This window comes from Chiroxiphia lanceolata, chromosome 9 (assembly GCF_009829145.1).
Source record: "Chiroxiphia lanceolata isolate bChiLan1 chromosome 9, bChiLan1.pri, whole genome shotgun sequence".
Classification (NCBI taxonomy): Eukaryota; Metazoa; Chordata; class Aves; order Passeriformes; family Pipridae; genus Chiroxiphia; species Chiroxiphia lanceolata.
Window position 1 is genome coordinate 22,345,677 of NC_045645.1, and position 20,802 is coordinate 22,366,478.

Genomic DNA, 20,802 nt, shown 5'->3' on the forward strand with positions numbered 1-20,802 from the left:
CTTGCTATCCAGCTCGGCTTGTGCCTCTCGCCCAAGCTTTAACCCAGCTTTCCCGTTTTTCAGCAGAGCTCAGAACTCACTGCCTGCTTCACTTCAGCAGTGATGTCCTCACGATAACAGTGGGAGGTGGGGACCCTCCAGACCTGGTCCAGCCCCTCGGGATCCTTCGTGTGGCCACCAGCTCCTCCCCTGCCCATCAGTTCAGAGCAAGGGGACAATGCCCTCCCTTCCCCAGGGGAGAGAGCTCAGTGCCGCTGGAGCTCTCTGCTCCAGCAGCACCAGCCGGCTGAGAAGTGAGGACGGCGAGTTCACGGACACTGCCTGCACGAACGAGTGGGAAAAGGAGCAGGCACAAACATACCCCACAGGAGCCCAAATGCAGCAGTGGAAGCTGAGGTGTGGGAAGGCAGCAGGGCTTTTACCACTTCTGGAAGGGCATCCCTGACAAGTAGGGCTCTGTGTGCTGGCCCTGTTTTGTGTTGCATCGTAATGTACACTCTGAAAAAGTTTTCAACTTTAATCTCTTGCTCATTATAGAGCACAAGAAGCAGGAAAAAAACTAAACAAAACCTAAACTAAACAGAAGCAAACACACACAGTCCTTTTCCAGTGCAATTATCTGACAGAGCAGAATCTTTTGTAGACATCTTCCCACACCGGACTCCACCGTCACTTTTCCACGCCCTCTTTTATGTCAGCTTCTACCCAGAAAACTGTGGGAGAAATCCAGCCCCTTTGGTCACATAAACACTTGATTACCTTAATTTGTTTCTTAAACTCCTCTCCCAGCTCATCTGCTGCTTAGTTATTTTTATCCTAGTTATTTTTCAGATTACAAACCACTCTCCAACAGCAGCTCACTCAGCTTGAGGCAGCAGTTAGCAGTCTTTGTGTGGCTTAGCTCTACTCGAGGAAACCAGTATTTTTCATCTTACTTTGAGTGTTTTAGGCTATGCCAGGTCTCCAGTGTGCTACAAAAGTTCTTGCCCTGACAGAGCCAGAGCAATTCCTAGCAAAACTTATTAGCTTGGGCTTCGTAATTCACCTGTAAAATGCTTCACTGTGTTCCTGGGGAACCTGAAATTAAGCCTAGTGACTATGGAGCATCCAGCACAAGGACCACCTTCTACAAGTTCTGTGTCACCACCTCGTGGATTTTTGGAATCCAAAGGACAATAGAGAAGGCAAAAAAATCATGCCTAGCACACATAGAGAGTTCCTAGAAGCAATGAGAACTTCTAAGCTGTGTTAAGACAGGCTCCCTCAGTTGTCATACTGGGATTTAATGAGATTGAATTGCACAAAGTGTTCTTTAATTTGAAAATAATTAAAAGCCAAGAGCTCAGTTTATCTCCTTGTGACTGTAAAGAACTTTACTGCAAAAGTGGTTCACATTAGGCATATTTGAGCACAGTATAAAGCTCTGTTTCTCTGATTAGACTATAATGAAGATAAGCATGAAGCAAAATTTAAGATATTTCAGGACTTTTCTTTCCAAATACATGCACAAATGAAGAGGGAACTTGGCATTCTTTTTTTTTAAATATGCCATCAAAAGAACATCAAAATCATTCTAGAAAATAATTTAAACAAAACAAAATTCCCCAATATTTTTACAGTCAGGTGATGAGGAGCTTAAAAACCACAAGAACCAATTTTTAAGTAATTGAAGTATATGAGTACCTCAGATTTAAGACAAAATGAAAATTTTGGTGTAATTTTTGGTTTGGGAAACATTTTCAGTCATTCCTAAAAGTGTGACAAGTCTCTGTTTCCACATATTTGCCATAGGAAGCAGCACTTGCCTCTTTGTTTTTCTACCTCAGCTAGCTAGAGAGGTTTTACAGTGGCCAAATCTTAAAAGAAGGAAAACAAATTAATTGTTCTGTGTCATGCAATAAATGCCAGTGAGCCAATCTGCTTCCAAGGCTCTCTATCCATTTGATAGAGAGTAATGCTAAATTTGCGATTTTGACGTGTTCTTCTAAAACTAGCCAACAGATTTTGGGCCTACAATACTTTTCAGATTTTCTTCCCATTTAGTCCACAGATGACCCCCTCAGCTTTGTTGGTTTATCACCTAACACAACTGCAGCTGAAAAGACAGTTCAGCTGACAGCCAAGGGGAATCCCACTGCCTCTATGTCTGCTTGCTGCCACTTATTCAAGCAAGACTGCCAGGAAGCACTTGTCTGAGCTCATAATTGTGAATGAAATATTTGATCTAGAGTAACAGCACAATTCAATTAGTGTTTTAACCAAGTGTGACCATACATGTTGTTTAGGCAGCTCTCTGAGTATTTGCAATTATGCTTTGTAATGAGAAATTAGGACAAAGCAGTGATAAACTAGGAGCACTGAATTTTTTGCATGACTGTTCCTTTAATGGCTCCAAGCAAAAGGAAAAATAAAGTTTCTTTCCTCTGTTCTGAGAGAGTCATGACACTTACCTGGGCATACACACAATTTTATAAGAATTAAATGGTGTGTTTTCCTACTGAAATTTGTAAATTTTATCCCCGTATGGGACAGCACAAGATTTTGTACATTTAGAAGCAAATGATCAGTTTGCAGACATCTAGAGAACAAAATATTTTCCATCTTGTCAAATATTAACTTTTTTATTTGTTCTAAAAACAGTAGGCTAAAATTCAGCAAGAAATAGTAAAAATATCACAACTAGAACATACAAAATCTCATTATGAAAAAAAAAATCCTGTACCAATTAAAATCTACAAAGTTTTGAAGAAAAGTATCAAAGCATTTTCCAATTCTGCAAAGAGTTTGGATGCATACACGAGAGTAGTCTCTTTAAATAAAAGTAAGCATAAGAAATAGATGTGCAAGCACGCAGTATTTTAAGCTCTAGGAGTAAACAGAATGTGCTTTCTATCAGAACTATTGCAATTATTCAAATACTGATCCCCAAGCTCTTATAGGAGTCTAGCACTGGGATATCAGATTAATAAAATGTGGAGCAACAAGGACACCTTGAGGACAGTTAGAAAAATGCAAAAATTTCTGTTCCACATTGATATGGGAGGATTTAGATTCCTTGTAGGTCTAAATTCCTTGGAATTGCCACATGATGTAAACTATAAGCTTCTAAAAGTCTTTGGCAAAGTCCTACAAGTCCCACAAGTCCCACAGAGTATTATTAATGCAGAGCTTGGTCAGCACTCCTGAGATGATAGAATATGTGCTTACCAAGTAGGTTAACTTACTTGCTGATAGTTTTGAGGACAGACCTGTTCTTGGAGCACACTAATCTTGCTGTTCTGAGTTGCTTTTCTCCTTGTTACAGAAGTAAAAAAAATTCCTTCCCACTGCTCAGCATAGTATTACACTGTACATATTTTTAAAAAGAAAAGTATAAAAATCGTAAAAAGGTTTCTGAGGAAGTATTAAATGAAAATCTACACACAAATTAAACTTCCACAGTTCTTTGTCCCTCTCTACAAGTTTCAAGTATTCCTTTAAATTTGTACCTTTGAAAAAAATTATATAACTAAACATTTTCAAATTAAAAAAAAAATGGTGGGAAGAGGAAGAAATCTTATACTTCTTATTTTGCTTAAGAATTTTTGCACTTGAAAAAGCATTTTTTTTTTTTTTTAAGTATAGCTCTAAGTTAGAACTGGAGTTGTGGGGCCATTTGTAGAACTTTCTGTTCCCTTAGTGCTATCTGCAGCCTTAGAATCATCACATATTTCAGGTGGCTCATTTTCCTCTGGTGTTGGTGGAGTAAGATCAATAGTGATCAAATCAGTTTCCTGATCTGTTTTTCCTACTTCACTGCAAAATTCAACTTTATCTTCCTGTCGGCTGTTCTTCTTTATTTGTCCATTCTGTGCAGGGTAGGTACTGGCAATGGTGTCATACAGAAACTGGTAATGGTCCTTAAAGATAAAGCAAAGAAAGTTAGTGTGAATGGAATGCTCAGAGTCCAAGAATAAACCCATTCTTTCTCTGTTTTCTTGAATTTTAGAAAGGTAGCATGTAGTTGGACATGCTAGACTGCATATGAAGCAGCCTGCACAGTTTTTGGCATGCAGTGTTGTTCCTATGGTTTGTTCCGATTTCATGTGCATGTAACGTCTCTGAAACTGCCTGCATTGGACATTCCAAGTTGTCACTCAGTAACCTCCTGGTTGATAAAGTACCAAAAATATGTTTTTTAGAGTACCTAAGTTGTAAACAACACATATTGTAAGGAATTTAGGAAAGTCACCTAATAACATGCCCCATATTAACAACACTTAGGTCTGGTTTGTTAGTAAATGCACCGTGTGTGCCACAGAGCCAGTTCCTCTGGAGTGGTTGAAAGAAAACAGACAGTGCAATGGAGTGAGCCTTCTAACTGCAGAACTCCAAGGACACTGCATGTACATCCCTGAAGCAACTGCAGGAACAGCAATTTATGCAATTTACAATTTCATACTATGGAAACTTTCCCAAAGGTGTTACAGAATTGCAGCTCTGGACAGCTCACAGACTCCTTCATTCCCACCAGTAAGGGCTGATGCCCAAATAGTGGTGAGTGGCTGTGAATGCTCTGGTTAGAATGAGGTTATGAGGATATCCATGACCATGATAAGTAATCTCATAATTTTTTCTGTTAATTCATAAGATTTACTTACAAAGGTGGGGACCACTCCCAGCCTGGTGCGACGAAGAGCTTTTACTACTTGGAAAACATCTATTACTTCTTCTGTTTCTGCACTTTCCAGGAGGGTCATTAAAGCACAAAATACACCAGTCTGCTGTGATCCATCACTAGAAGACAATGCAAAATGTACATGTAAATTTACAACATAAAATCAGCAAGTCTTCTGACTTAATGTTAGATATATTTTAAAGCCTTCATAATGAATTACTTTTCCAAGGCATTTTTTACTGGACTGAAATTGCCCCAATTAAGTGTAAGTGTGGGACTTGCACAAGACATAGTTTATCTAGAGGCTACCTGGATCTCAAGTGCCACTTAAGGGGAAGACTGAAATTCAAAATTTCAGACTTATAGTCTCAACTATTGTTAGCAGGATTATCTTTTGGTTTAGATGTTATGCAAGTCTACTCCTGGAAGTGGCCCTAAAAAAGCAGACTTATATATTGGAGCGAGAAATGAACCTAAAAACTCTACTGGATCTTCCTTAGTGTGTGCTACAAGTGCACTCTGACATAGCATTTCACCAGAAAACAGGAGTGCCAGCCAAGAGCAGACAGCTCTTACCACCTATTCTGCACCCATGGGAAGTGTGCTTGCTTTTCACCACTATAATCCAAAAGGTCAAGCTTGAGCAATTCAACGAATCTTCTAGGGAGAGCTGAATCTCCAGAAACATGGAAAGGCTTGTGGAAAAAGGTAGGCATCCCAGAATTATGGTTACTATGTCTATGCAGAACTTAGAGGTAGTTGAACACATGTGCTGAATTTAGACCCACCGGCAGTGGACGACGAGTGGGACACTGCGGGTTCTCCTGTTGTCCTCAGTGACTTGCCTGGATGGAATTTTTTGTTTAACTTTCTCAATCATGCCGACTAAATCTTTGGGGGTTTCCGGAACATCAAAGCCACTCCACTTATGATACTGATACTGATACACCTTCTGTGTTTCTTTTGTCTGAAAAACAGCAGTGGAGATGTTGTCAATGTTCAGGTTAAAATAAAAATTCACATAGTACCTCTATTGCTGCTGATTTATGAAGGAAGAATTATATTCCTGAGGAACTGCAGAATGATGTGAGTTCTACCTCATTAATATGAGGTAGACATCCAGGCTTTGCTCAAAATACAAAACACAGTCTTTAGACTCCACTAGCACCATCTCAGCAACTCACTAAATAGGAAACTTGAGCTAATTTATCATGATTAACTTCTGGTCTGGAAGAGAAACTTGAGATGAGCTCAGCTGCTTAGAGCATGGTGCTAATAATGCCAAGGTTGTGGCTTTGATCCCTGTAGGGGCCATTCATTTAAAAGTTGGACTTGATGATTCTTGTGGGTCCCTTCCAACTCAGAAGATTCTGTGATTCTGTGAAAAATATTTCTATTTCTTAGAGCAGGAGGTAACTGTAGTAGGAACTGTCCCTTCTCTTTCTTTAGGCTAAGTTTATAAATTTGTTTTCAAATTGAAAAATTCCTTTAAAACTTCCTTTTGGAATTTGCAAAGAAACTCCTACCTTCAAATGTGTAACATCAAATGCCCGTATGGTATAGCTTGGGCAACGGTTGACATCTGTCATTTGAACTTCTATGCCATCATGTGTTTGTTTTTCTTCTCCCCAGTACTGTGCACAGAGTTCCTAAAATGGATGAAAGTACAAGTCAGTGATTACCATTCAGATCTGCTTTTATTTTACCTTCCATACTCATTTACAGAATTTACTGACTTTAAAGCAGTAGGAGTTTCATTGTATTTTAAAATATTCAAAATATATTTAAAATATAGCATCATGGACTCTTACCTCATTAGAATGTGAACTAAGTAGGTAAATAATAGAACAAATTATATTGGAAATACAAATTTCTCATCCTATGAAACATGCTTAACTGCAGCAAGAGAATAAGAGAGTGCAGTGCAGTGTTTTCTTTGCATATATGTCAGTGTGCAGTCGATGCCCCCACCTGATCTCCTTCTTTCAGCTCTGTCAGCATAACAATGACTTTGACTTTTCTTTGGAACACCATTTGCCAGAAGTCAGAAATAGTTTCCTGCAGTGGTCCCTGTGTTGCAATCATGGCTTTCGAACCCCAGTAACCCTACAAAAGAATTTTTTTCTCTTGAATTCATTTGAAATGTAATTGTCAAATAATGGAACTTATTGTCATTTAAGGAATACACAGTGAAATAAATTAATGAATCATTTTGTTTAGAGGGAAAATATGCCTATCACAGTACACAGTGTTCCTACAGGAATTCTACTGTTCAAGTGACATTAAACTCAGTCCTCCTAACAAGAATATCACTTCCAGACTGCCAACAAGGTATACTGATGCTGCAGTGGGTGAGACCTCACCCTGCTGTTTTCTGCAAAGTATATTTTTAAGGGCTAAAACATTCAATTCTACACAGCCATTTAGTTTTGCCACTAAGAAATTGTGTTTATACCACACAAAGTTGGTGGACCAGTCAGTTCACACTGAGCAACCTAAAAATAAAGATACATTTACCCTGAATAGGGATCCTAACTGTGCAGAATTTCAAAGTATTCAGATAAATGGAACTTAGATAGTAATTCCATTAAAATCCATTACTTCATTAGTGACCAATATCTGTTCTCCTTCTTTGGATGTATAATGATACCAAAAAACTGACGGCTCTAATTTTAACTAATAGGATTTGGTACATCTGAATAACTATACTCATATTTCACTAGCAGGGAAAATATTAATATCGTTCAACTTGTAGGCAGATGCCCACTAATAGAAATACATGTTATCGTGTGGCCAGTCTGAAGACTAGTGGTTTTGAACATAGATGGATTTGCCAATCAACTATCAGATCTTTCTCCCTTGTTCAAGTAATTCCTATTCTATTTTGAAGCCAACAAGAGAGCAGGGGCTCAAGCTAGAATATAGTTTTAGCTGAAAGCTTGTGAAACACTTATAGTGGATCCTCTAAATACATACAGTTATGAAGGAAGCATTGATGTATTTGCTTGATTCTTCACAGTCGCTGTCCTCATCTGAGGAATCATCTGAATCATGTTCACCCTCCTTATTGCATTCGTCTTCGTGCCTGATTGGCACTCGGTTAAAGTCATCTGCATGAGACAAAGTGTCACCCTCACAGCACACAGCCCCTCAGGTATGGCATTAGTGGGGCGGGGGGGGGAATAGGAAAAGGCCAGTCCTTTCACAACAGACTGCAGAACTGCCTTGTTTGAAACAAACATTCGAAATAATTCACAGGTCAAAAACTCGTCTCTCCTTTTTTAAAACACTCTGAGAAGTTTTTAATTTTACAGTTTGAGAAAACAAATCAAATACTACTCTGTAAGGTAATTTGTTCTTATAGAAGGTAACAGCTAAAATAAGGGAGGGTTCATGGAAATACTTACATGGAATTACATTGGCATTCCTATTTTTGCTTCTATTTTCCTCACGATTCCCAGTGTTCTGCGTCCGCCACCCCTTATAGGAAGGTAATCGCTAAAGAAAGAGTATGTTTGGTATTATGCTTGAATAAAATAGTTCCTGAGATCATTGCCTCCCCTCGACACTCACACCCTGCCTTCACCTCACAGTGCCTCACTCCTTACTTTAATTCTTTAAACTTTGGTCACAACTTAACTACAGTTTAAAAATATCTGCTACACTGTGTACTATAGCACAGGGCATCATGCACACAGACACAAGTAATCATTCTGTGATCTCCAACTTTGTTAAAAATGTCAACACCAAAAGCAGAAATAAAATATCCTTAATGTACAGCTTTTTTTCATGGAGGTAAAGAAACTCTTTCTGTGCTAGAGAAATAGAGCAATAGAGCACCAAAGTGATCTATTACATACAGTATCTCAATCTCATGACTATTGTGCAAAGTGCCTTCTGACATAAGTGGGAAGTAAGGGCAACTCAAATGTAATGCTTATTTACCTGAAATTCTGCCTCCAGCAGAGAAGGATCACTTGGATGGTCTTTTCTTTTCAGATTGTTAAGGTAGGAATGCAGCTCGGAGAGACTGACCTCTGTTTCTCCATACTGATTGTATTCCACGAGTGCTTGATGAATAAGGATGTACTGTGACTGGTGTTTCCCATTTGCAGAGTTCAAACATGAAGTTATTAAAGAGCAAAAAAAAAAGTCAGATCACTTTTTAAAACCATTCTAAGGAACTATTACTCCCATGGTATCATTAGCATTAATAATATTAAGCATTAACATTAAATAGGCATTAAATTCAAGTATTAAATACAGGTATTAAAACTGCAAAATACTTAAATAAGTAAAAAAACATACTTCACATCAGACCACAACTTCTGGGGTACTCTCAACTCAACTGAAAATTGCACTTAGGCAGACAGTTTTTAGAATTTGAAAATTAAGTTTGACTCTGCAATCCCAATTTTGTGTTTGTGAATTCCATGCCAAAAGAGGGATTATCAAATCTAAGTTGGTTTTGGTGCTCTTTTCTAGACTCTAAACTTAAAAGTTGAAGTTTCTAAAACTGAAAAGTTATCCTGGAAGCTCTTCTCTCTATTAATATTTTCCGGAGCTACATTTTCTACGAACAGCTTCAACTGAACTGTAGCAGCACCCAAGACTGAGCAGTGCACTTCTGAGAAATACTGATGAGGCCCTAGCAATGGAGAGTTCTAAGTGACAGGAATTTTAGTGACATACCTCTACTTGAACCATGAGGCATCGCTGCCGACGCAGCTTCACAACGTAGCCGTAAACATCCACTCTGCCTTCTGCATCCAGCCCCTCCAGCATGGCATCGATTCCTATATATGTCCCAGTGCGCCCAACACCAGCACTGCAAAGCACAAAGGGATTTGTTTATTAACAGGGAATGGCACCCCCGGTCCCACTCTGAGGAGAGCAGTCCCTGAGAGAGGGAAAGTGAAAAAGTGTAACAAACAGAATTCAACGCAACTGAACACAGTTCTTGCTGTGAATTAACTGGCAACACAGAGTGATGAGTTTGTATTTTTAGTATCTTTTAATGAAAACAAGGCAAATATTGCCAAATGTGATGCTTATAGCCAGAGTAGCCTACCACTGGCTGTTTTCCAAAAGTCTGTGTATCCTCACGTTTTACCTACCTGAATATCCTTAATATCCTTCAGAAAACAGGCCTCCTTGTGACTCTCTGGCTGCCTCATTTTCAAGTATTCAAGCCACAAAATTTGGGATCAGACACTTTTGCCACCTCTCTTTTTAAAATATCTTCATTTAATTTTTATTTAACATTAAAATTTTTTTAAAGAATAATATATGTTTACCTGCAATGAACTACTATTGGGCCACTAAAAAAGTTGCTGAGAGCATTAACTCTGCGTCGGAGTTTGAGAAGGAGATGTGGATCCTCAGGGACTCCGTGGTCTGGCCAGCTTGTGAACTGAATATGAGTGACATCTCTTCCAGCTGTCCTTTCTCTTCCCTAGAAGAAGTGAAGTGTGGGGTTTTAATATCTCTCTCTCTATATATGTGTGTACATAAGTCCAAGTAACTAGAGTAAAGCTTAAAGCGTGTGAAGTCTTGAGTCCTACTTTGATATGTCACTGCTAGACTAAAAGGAGACAGATTTTGATAACCATGATTATAAAACAAAATGAGAAAGACATCTCAGTGACATTCTTTTACTGGCTAAGAGTTAGTATGGCTATATGAGCATTTCCCCAGTAATGAACCTCCAAATTCTTACTCAAAGTTGAATTACCCAGTTGTGGCAGAGTTATTCATACAGTTATTTGCCATTATTTCAGTAATTATACATCACTATTCTACCAGAACTGCAGAAGTCTCCACTTTCTTGCCAGGTACCACTCTTAAATTCCACAACAAGTATTTGTTTTCTCTATATAAATATGATGTCAGCTGAACAAAGGGCAGACATGTCTAAAAATATCAACCCTCAACCTGCTGCAGTCTCTCATTTCTAATGTCAGATTGCTCAAGTGATGGAGCAATGTGTTTGTTAATAGTTAATTCTTAACATCCTGATATTCTCACTGACTTCGCACTATGTTACAACTTTCTTTTAATCAGACCACTTCCTGAGTAAATTTTAATGCAACATGAGACAGTAGAATAGGAATTTCCAGCTGTAATCATGGATAAAGATGGGTGGAGTCTGTTCCCTTCGCTGAAGATCTGTCAGCAGATTTACTCTTTGAATCTTAACGCTTTTAGCTGTGACTTATGCTCCATTTATCCTCATTGAAACAGTTTTCAAAGGGCCTGAGACTGAGCATTTGGCCTCAGATAGCAAATTTTGTTCTCAATTACACATAGAACAACTAACATGATTTCAGCTGTATAAAAGGTAGAAATTAACCAGCCTTAATGATTCTACACATAGATAAATGGTAATTTTAAAATACTTATGCTTATAAATGCACTTGGGAATTTGTGATTGTCCCCCCGCACAATTAACATGAGAGTAGATAATGGTGATCTGTGAGTCACATTGATTTTAGTTGCAGAGGGTTATGCTGAGATACACATAAACCAGCAAAATTTCTGTGTTACAGAACAAACCAGCATCTAAGGAAACCACAGTGTACATATTAATTTTTTTACTACTTAGCATAGTAGTAGTTTCATCTTAAATGTAGGTTCTAGAAAATTAAGGAAAATACATTTTGAAGTTGGGAAATACATATCTAACTCATATTTCTTGCAAGGAATGACACCCACATCTAAGAAGTTTTCTTGGAAGCTATATGTTGCTTAGGAAAATACAGCAGAGCATCTTCCACAGATATCTGACTCTTGTCTCTTAAAAAGTACAAGCTCCAAACAGACACTCCAGTTCCAGTCAGTCTCACACTTTTGAATCAACTTACATTTGTGATGTGTAGTTTCTGGATGACATAGTCTGGACATGTTTTACTTTCATTGATCTTCACAATGATGTCCCCATAGGTTGCAGATCCATTCTCCATTGATGGCCAGTACTGGGCACACTTGTTCTATGAAGATATGAAGTTAGGTGAGCAGCACGACAGCAAAGCGGCAGAGAGCTGAGAGCTAGAAAAAAGTCTGATTTAAAATACATGGCAGCTCAGTATAGTTTTTCCAACTTCTCACAGGTCTCATCCTCTCCTGAAAAGGCTGGTACAGCTTAGACAAATAATTCCAAATATCCAGAAATTCAGGTCTCTGACCTGAAGTTTATGGTCATGGAATTTAATTTCAGATGTAAAGTGGGGGGGAAAAAAATCCTGTACACTAGTTGAAAAATTGAACAGCAACTGCTGCTGGTGCCTGAAGGCTGTAGAAACATTTTTGCAGCTACTTCCATGGCTTCTTTTTCAGTCTTCAGTGAGGGATGTTGCTTTTGCCTGCCTATAACATCAACTTGGGTGTGCTGTAAATCTGCATGCTGCCAACATCTTTAAAAGCAGTTAAAACAGCAGATCCCCTTCTTCCTGCTATACCTGGAGTAAGGAACAAAAGCAAGCCAGAAGCATCCAACCTTCCAGTTAAATAAGGCGTAAAGACAACAGGTGAAAAATATTCTATTTAGGATTTACGGAGGACATTGCCAGGATGTCAGAATAGATAGAAGAAAAATACTAACCATACCTTTTATGACAGTTCTGTGAGGAGCTAGAGTTCTACCCTGAGCCCTTTTCTGGGTTAATTAATTGTAATTTGGAGGCTCACCCTCTGCTACTTACAGATGTGACTAAAGTGATATTTTCTGATAAGAATGGTAATTCATAATGCAACACTGTTTTGTCATGCTTTCCAATACAGGTTCTGCCACAACAACAGAACAGCAAAGAATGAAAACAAAGTACTAAGAAGAAAATGTAATTCAGCACAGCACAGCAACCCACTCTGTTTTCAGACAAAAGAAGGACAGATAGATAGAAGGATAGAAAGATGGATGTTTCTCACCCTCTTTCCTTCCTCACAGCGAGTCACCATGACAATAATTGTTGCCTTCTGTTCCCAGATCATTCTCCAGAAATCATCTGTGGTTTCATCCTTGGGGCCTAGCAGGAGATATTTTAAGGGACTTTTTCAGAGTGCAGCCCCATGAAAACACACTTGCCTTCTTGACATGCTTAGCCATGCAGTCTGAAAAGCTAAGCAATCACACAAATAAGAGCCACACACTTGATTTCATTATGGATCGTATGTATCTTTAGTGCATAGCTATGAAATCTGAAAACTTTTGGTTTTAAATTATACAACATGAGAAATCTGCCTTTGAAGTAAAATTTGTTAATCTTCACAGAATTCCCTAAGCAAAAACTCATTGACAACTATTTCATATTACATTTCAAAATTTCAGATTTTCATTTTTTCCTTTAAATTTACAAATAGGCTTTTACTACTCTAAAAGAAATGGGTGAATAAAGAAAGCATATTCTTTTAAGGTTAAAAATTACCTTGTGCAGCAATGTATTTTCTTGGTTCTTTGAAGCCCTATAAAAAGTACATTGTTATCAACCTTTAGAAAGCGAGCATGAACAGTCAAAGGTTTTCAGCTTTAAAAAACAAATTCAATATACAACAGTTCAAAAATACTGAATACATTACAAAGGTGGAAAAAACTGAAATGGAAATCCTTAAAGGTGTTGATGCATTAAATGTACAGACTATAGGATTTCTTCAATAGTGTCTAAGATTTTTTTCAGTCAAAGTCACTCACATCAATATAACTTGCATTGATATAGTCCGATCCTGGATCTCCTGGGATCTCTGAGAGCTCAACACGGTTATGGTCATCTATTTAAATAATTAAAAAAAATAAATTATAGTATCTCAAGGCAGTGAGAAATCAAATATTTATAAAATGCACAAAAATTATAGCAAATACTCACATGGAAGAATATCAATGTAACGGTTTTTGTTCTGATTATGGCTCTTTTTGGCTTCCTTTATAGAAAATTTACTGAAAACTCTAGGAATACTCTGTAAAATACAATTTTTCATTTATTAAATAAGTGTATGTTTTAAATAGCTTCTACTTACAGTCAAATGTATATGGAAATAAGTTGGTATTACTAAATCTGAAAGATAACATTCTACTTTATACAATATTACTTCATATATTTCTTATATCTGAAGTAGAAAAAATTTCTTTCCCTCAATATAGATAATATATATCTCCACAATTATATATTATTTATATCCTCATGGCTATGCAGTAAGAGTATTAAACATATGCATTAAAAAGTACTTTAGAATGAGAAGTATTTAGACTGCTTATTATATATTTTTGCTGAAAAACACTTTCAGGAAAAAAAAGTACTGTCGTCTTACAATGAGGAGAGATTGGTAGCAAAATTAACTGAGGCCTATTTGACCTTAGATGAGAATTTGCTCAATTTTCAAGATTATTTATTTATTTCTAACTAGTACTTCAAACACGGTCCCAAACGGAATTTTTCCAACCACCTGGCTAAAAATCTGTGGTATATTTTGAGCCAAGGACAAACCTGAAATTCATCCAAGAAAAGCCTTCCTTCATCTGCAATCTTCCTCTTGTATGTGTCCAGCAATTGCTCTGAAGGTATTGGTTCTATGTTGAGAAGTTGCCTCTCATCATCTTTAACTGTGTCAACAAGTTGAACATTTATTGTTACTGATATTGAAAATGTACATCACATTTCAGTAAATGTGATTTTTGCATTGTCAGGTGAATTAACAGAAGGACAAGCTTCTTTGTTTTAACCGCATATTTATTTTTTTAAAAACTGGTGTTGCCTGAGCCAGCTGTGAGAAGATAGGCCATGGGAATAACAGAACTTTTCCAGCTCTGCTGCCTGACTGGAGACACCTCTGGAGGAGGCCTCGTGCAGGGACACTGCACCAACAGTGCTTTTGTACCAAGTGTCGACTGTCACATTCAGGTCACACCCACAGCCCTAAGGCCACAAGAGTTACACAGCCTTGCCTTCTACTTCAGTTCTGATCAGTTATTGCCAGTGGTACAGGGAAATACCGTGCAAACAACCTACAAATGCAATGCATTGCCTAATTTTCCAAATTTCCTCCAATTTATTCTCTGAGTTGCAATTATCTGTTATATCCTCTCGAATGACAAAGTAACGATTGAATAAGTTTTAACACCTCCTATTAGACATTTATAAATTTTTTATTTACATTGAAAAGTTGTATTTTTTAGTAACCGTGTATGTAAGCTAATGGATTTGAATCTCAACACAGTATGTCATATAGTTAATTTCTGTGCGTTTAAGTGTTCTAAATATTTTTTTCTTTAAGCTTTCTGGTATTGACTGATCCTGTCTTTCCTCAAAGGCTTTGAAATCTTGTGCAAAAAGTTGCATAAAATGTTTGGTTTCAGATTTGGGATTTGAAAGCCTTCAAAATTTTTCAGTAAAAAACAACTGGCTAATGTTTAATTTCTTGTTTTGAAAAAGGCACACAGAAAAGGGAAATTCTGGTTGAAGCTCTATTTGATTCTGGGCTTAGTCTCAGTATTAAAAATACCACAAACATTGTCTGGGATAATAAAATTGGGTTTGTAATGAAATACTAACTAAGAATTTTTCAAATACTGACAATCTTTCAGTTCATTAAGGTATAAATATTTGTCCTACAAATTTACTGAAGTATTTTTTCCTCTATATAAGGTGTTATCATGCTGATATCTGTAATCTATGTATACAACCCAGAATGTCAACAGTCCGAAGGTGGCAGCAAGACCTGAAACTAATTTTATTTCCACTTGCTAAATATATAAAGACTCACCTGCAACAAGGTTCACGTCTTCAGAAGAATTGCTGTAAGAAGCAAAAGCATCTGTAAACACTTTGACTAGTAAGACATATATATGATAATGAGTTAAATAAAATCAGTTTTGTATGTGAACACCAAGGCTGTTCTTAGCCAGCAAACTGCATTACAAGCTCTCTGTGAAACAAGAGTGCAACAGCTGGGATTAAGCAGAGGTGTTTGGGATCCTTGTCTTCCTACCCTGAGCACTATTGAGGGGGAGAAACAAGGGGACCATATCAAAAACCTTTGCCACTTGCATAATTTTGTCCATATCACCTACTGCAAACTCATCTTTAATTCCTTCACTGCAGTGGCTGCCCACACCATCCTTATTTCTCTTGTTTGCGATAGAAAACCAACACATGCATAAAATATAATGAAGTTTAGATGCTAAGCAGTCAAACCCAAGTCAGACTCTTTGGAGCTGTACAAGCAAAAGCAGTTTTGCTTCCCTAAGCACAGAAATTTGCATCTGAGCAAGAGCAGCTCCCTATCCTGCTAAGGGGAAGAGCAGGGAGGGGAAAGGGGCTGGAAGAGATGAGACACCAAGTTCTGTTGTTGCCAGAGGGCTGAAAGGTTTCAGAAGAAGTTGCCCAAACTCTTCTGTCTCTACCAGCAGCAAATGGCCCCGCATACGTTGCACCACCTCCCCTCACAGCAATAGCAGCAGTCAGCCCAGCTCGCCAGGACTCTGGCACAGGCCTTGGGGAAGGCAATGGCCACTCCTCTATCACCATGCACTGTCCTACAGAACTGCTGAATCATCTGGAGATTAATAAACAAAGTCTCTTTTATATAATGTTTGGGGTGAAGAAGCATTCGAATAACTTCCATAAAGTGTGTATTATTTTCATTACTTTTGATTTAAATCATGAAGGAAACATTTTCCAGGTATTTCTGAATATTTTTTCACAAAAGTAGGGATAAGACATTTTATTCTAGCAGATCAGTTCTTCTGTGCCTTGAACAAGGGTATAGCAGAAAGATTCTATGTCTATTTCATTGTGTTGTCAGACAAACACCAAAAAATGAGCTTCTTTTGAAACAATTAAAAGGTAAAAGGATATCTTTTCCTATTATTAATAAAACGTCAAACTTGCAACATTTTTCCACTATCCACTGAGAAATCTTATGAAAAAAACCAGAAAGCCCCTCCCCCACATTTTTGAAAGAAACGTGAACCTTACCTAAGCTTTTTTTGGTGAAGATCATAGATTTTGTACAGAACCAGTAGTAAAGCAATTGATGTCACAATGATCAAGAATGCCAAGAATATAATCAGGGCTTTAGAATTGTCTGGCAACAGAAAAAGAATATATTTTTATTATTTTCATTCCTTTTTTTTATCTGTATACTTCCTAGAACCAGGGCTCATTGATTTTTTTTTTTGGTTTGGTTTGGTTTGGTTTTGGTTTTATTTTGAGAAAGGAACTAAACAATTACTTTTATGTGTTTGGTTTAAGTTTACTATTCCAAAATAGAGAAGGGAATTTTATTTCTTCATTTCTTCATTTTATTTCTTCATTAAATTTCTGTTACAATTAAGTCTCTTCATTCTTTATTTCCCTTTAAACTCCCCATGTCCACCTGTTAAAATGCTACAACTCACTAGTTCATCATTACCACGCTTGTCTCCTGCTCTGTGTGACCTGTACACCCGAGCAGTGGAGCTCTCACTTGCTCTTGACCTGAACATTGGGAATCTCTGCCAAGCCACAGATGTTCAGCTCTTGAAATGCAGGATCTGAACACAGGAAGGTAATCTTAAACTGAATAATTTAAGCTGGAGAAATTAATTTCTACTTGCATTTGAATGTTTCCTGAAGAAACCACAGCTGTGTAATAATTCTGAATTACGATCAATGACTTGACAACATGATCTGTTATATTAATACTTAATTAAGATAATATTTTTAAATGCAGATCAACTATGAACTATAAAACAGGCAGTTTGGATTTTTAATTAGGAGCAATTTAATGGAATTCACAATTTACATTATTTATATTATGCTAAGGTCTAAAGGTAAAAAGGCTGTACACATTTACTTACATCTGGTTTTTATACTCCCCCGTACTGCCTCCCCTCTACGTACGTTGTTAAACACTGAGATCTGTATGCAGTGGGTGAGAATAATAGAGATGTTAAGATACAAAAAGCAAAAATTTCTGCATACAATTTATTTTGAAAATAAAGCACAATGGATATTGAAATTCATCCATCTATTTTCAATTAATCAATCTCATTGACAGCAGCATCTGCTATGTCTCTGTATAGCCATTTATAGTGCAGCTCATGTTTCTACCCAAGTTACAGCAAGATCTAGATCCAAAAATATGGAGATGACAGGAAAAAAATTTAGCAAAACAGGAAACACATCTTACAAAATCAAAATCAGATGCACCTCAAGGAAAAATCAACTTTATCTCTTATCAGGTCTCTCAAACCTAAAAAATAACCATGCAATATATAAAAAAATACTCATTTGCTTCAACAGTACATATACAAATAGTCAACTGAATTTGATATTTTTAATACAAATTTCTGTATAGGAAATAATTAATAGAAGTTTAATTCAATAAGCTGGTTTCTTGCATCATTAAATTTGAGTACTTTAATTGGTGTTAAAATACTAATTATGTTTTGCTGTGTTTATGCTTTGGCATATATTTAACATTTATTCAATCTTTTAAATTTCCTTAATAGAAATTCCTACCAGATCTAAAAGGCACTTTGTACGTCAAATATTTCACGTTGGTTTTTTTTTTTCTTGAGTCTTCTATAACTTGACCCAGGGTCCTTTCATTACCAGCAAAGGTCATAAGGTTTTCTTTGCTTTTCCAGTAAGAACTGGGCAAAACAAGTGCAAAGCAAAAGCCAGAGTTTAGAGACAGAGAAGCAAATTCCTTCTGTAAGGAAAACTGCTCACTGCATGTGATGTACAAGAAGTTTACAAGAATGCAGAGGTCTTGTGATATTAGGTCAATGCAAGGATCTTTTGCTCCTATGGGACCCCATCTTTATTTTCCAAATATAAAGCTCTCTGAGCAGAATCTGTCAGGAAACTGCTGACAAAATCTTGGAATTAAACCGAGAGTACTCAAGTTCTCTGATACTGCATTTCTTCAGGTAAAAACAGAGACAAGAGGGAAAGATTGTGGGAAACGAGTGAAACTGATTCCTAAGAGTAATAAAACTCCATCATTCTTACTGGTTACTTTCTTGCCTAAACTTTACTGAGAGGAGCTATCAGGATATAAAAAATATTCCTACTGGCCACAATAAAGGAATCACACAAGATCATTGGTTTTGCAAGCAACAAACCCCAAAAGAGTGGAATGTCTGACAGAAGAGAAAATAGAAGGAGGCCTTCAGGAAAACAAAGGGTTTGACATATTTTTGACATATTTTGTATGGAAACAAGGACTGGCTTGTAAGAGGATGATGTAAGAACATAGGAAAGAATCTGGACTGTTTTACATCAAAAATCTTCACAGTGAAAAAATCTGAACAGTTTACTTCTGAGAAATTATGTCAAGACTTAAATCCCACATTTATACTCTGATTGAAATGACAGTCACATATTCATTAAATGAAATATGTTTTAAACACTATGATTTCAGTCATACTGAAGAAACTATTTTAAACTTTTAGAAACCTAAAATTTCTCTCTTTTGTAAGTACAAACAATCTATTCAGCTTGTATTTTTCTTGTTGTCAGAACTGATGTGGAACAGCACACAAGGAATTGCTTGATAGGCTAGGCACACATGCATTTTATTTCCAAAATAATAGCTATTTCTTTACATCTGTAGCCTACAGATCCATAGATTAACTCCTCTGCCACTATATTTGCCTTTTTTTTCCTAAAATGAAGTATAATATGCTTCAACAATGAAAATGCTGCAATATTTTATATATTTTAATATAATAAGCCTACTTACCTTGAATGTATAATTTGTCAAGTATGAAAGATCTCCTATTGTAAACTCACAATTCTCGCTTCTCTCATAGGTTTTTCCATCATTCTCCCAAGTCAATTCAAATATTGTTTGTGGTCCATACACTTTTTGACGTTTGCACTTAATTTGGACAGCATTATCAGCTGTCAACTTTGCTTCAACAGCAGTCACTTTCTCTGGTACTGTACACGAAAGAAGTGTTACTGGTACTATTCTCATAATTTCAAACCCAATATTTCACACTGTATGTGCTCACATCTGTTTATCTTCTCTCTTAATATAAATGTAATACATTTTCTTCCTTAAAAAATTCAGTCCTGATTTAACAAGATAAGTAAAATCAGTTTTGACTTAACCATAGGCTTATCTGAGCTGAAAAAGGTGTGAAGTGGAACTGAAAAGGCTGGGAAAATCAGAAGCCTACTGACAGTCAGGCTGCAAACACAGTATGATGGCAAATCTCTCTCTTCCACCTGACATCACTTTCTCATTTGAAGAACATGGGATGACAGACATAACAGGAGGACAAAGAGTTTTCCATGTGAGTATTCATTTCAAAACTTGTATAAATGAAACTTCCTGCCAGGAGTTACTGGTGTTAAAGCTGGCCTAAAACCACAACAACTTTTTACTTTTTAATGATACAGAATCCGTTAAGCCTAATCTGTGTTTTCTAACTCTAATTTTGTATTTTGCAGTAAACATGTTTCAGACTGAGGGGCACGGCCCAAGGAACCTTTCACTGAGAGCTTATAAAACCTTTTAGAAAGTAAATAACCTTCTCCATAAGGCAGGCCCATTGGCCACATTTCAGGAGAACATCACCATGGAAATTTTCTTCAAAATAACTTCAACTTGCAAACTACTTGCAGCTACTTTTTTCTTCATATAAAGAGCTAAGAGGTGTGAGGCTTTACAAGCAGATCAAATATCTCATGTGGGTATTTTACTTGGTTGACTGTGAGGTTACGACGTATCTGCTCATTTTTATCCACAGGGCAGATCTGTTATTCCTATTCCATGTACTACTGAGAGAGCTGTGACAAGGAGAAAGTGAACTCTTTTGCAGGCAATGTGTTTGTTGAAGATGAAAACACATTTTATAAAATGTAGGGGTTTTCCTGCTTCCAAGGAATTGTGCTCTACTGATACATTGTGCTGTTCAAGAAGCCATAAAACTCTCCCACTATCTGCTTGACCATGTCGTAACAGTTGGAGAAGGTCTAATCAATACCACTGATTCATGAAGGAAGCAACTTGTTATTTTCTCAAAAAAAGAAGGGATATGAGGTTGTTTTGAGACCCATAAACTTACACTGTACACTGTAATCTTCACCTGAGTTACTAAAATGTGAGTGGAACTCCAGAAAGCGGGGGCTTCAAAATATACTATGCTCAAACAAGATTTT

General features: G+C 37.1%; 1 protein-coding gene across 6 annotated transcripts in view; it reads right to left on the minus strand.

Annotated features, from left to right (window-relative positions):
* Positions 1 to 2,609: 2,609 nt before the first annotated feature.
* Positions 2,610 to 20,802, minus strand: part of PTPRC (protein tyrosine phosphatase receptor type C) — a 71,133-nt gene continuing 52,940 nt past the window's right edge. For all 6 annotated transcript variants that reach the window (XM_032696630.1, XM_032696634.1, XM_032696632.1 and 3 more), the window contains 20 exons: positions 19,376 to 19,575; positions 17,484 to 17,544; positions 16,621 to 16,729; positions 15,407 to 15,438; positions 14,131 to 14,246; positions 13,513 to 13,603; positions 13,341 to 13,417; positions 13,078 to 13,114; positions 12,581 to 12,678; positions 11,521 to 11,646; positions 9,955 to 10,112; positions 9,350 to 9,485; positions 8,603 to 8,752; positions 8,065 to 8,155; positions 7,634 to 7,767; positions 6,629 to 6,763; positions 6,184 to 6,306; positions 5,446 to 5,624; positions 4,641 to 4,776; positions 2,610 to 3,899 (listed from right to left, as the gene is read on the minus strand). In XM_032696630.1, the coding sequence (XP_032552521.1) occupies positions 3,627 to 3,899; positions 4,641 to 4,776; positions 5,446 to 5,624; positions 6,184 to 6,306; positions 6,629 to 6,763; positions 7,634 to 7,767; positions 8,065 to 8,155; positions 8,603 to 8,752; positions 9,350 to 9,485; positions 9,955 to 10,112; positions 11,521 to 11,646; positions 12,581 to 12,678; positions 13,078 to 13,114; positions 13,341 to 13,417; positions 13,513 to 13,603; positions 14,131 to 14,246; positions 15,407 to 15,438; positions 16,621 to 16,729; positions 17,484 to 17,544; positions 19,376 to 19,575 (2,462 nt within the window). In that variant the 3' untranslated portion in view covers positions 2,610 to 3,626. The remainder of the gene's footprint in view (positions 3,900 to 4,640; positions 4,777 to 5,445; positions 5,625 to 6,183; positions 6,307 to 6,628; positions 6,764 to 7,633; positions 7,768 to 8,064; positions 8,156 to 8,602; positions 8,753 to 9,349; positions 9,486 to 9,954; positions 10,113 to 11,520; positions 11,647 to 12,580; positions 12,679 to 13,077; positions 13,115 to 13,340; positions 13,418 to 13,512; positions 13,604 to 14,130; positions 14,247 to 15,406; positions 15,439 to 16,620; positions 16,730 to 17,483; positions 17,545 to 19,375; positions 19,576 to 20,802) is intronic.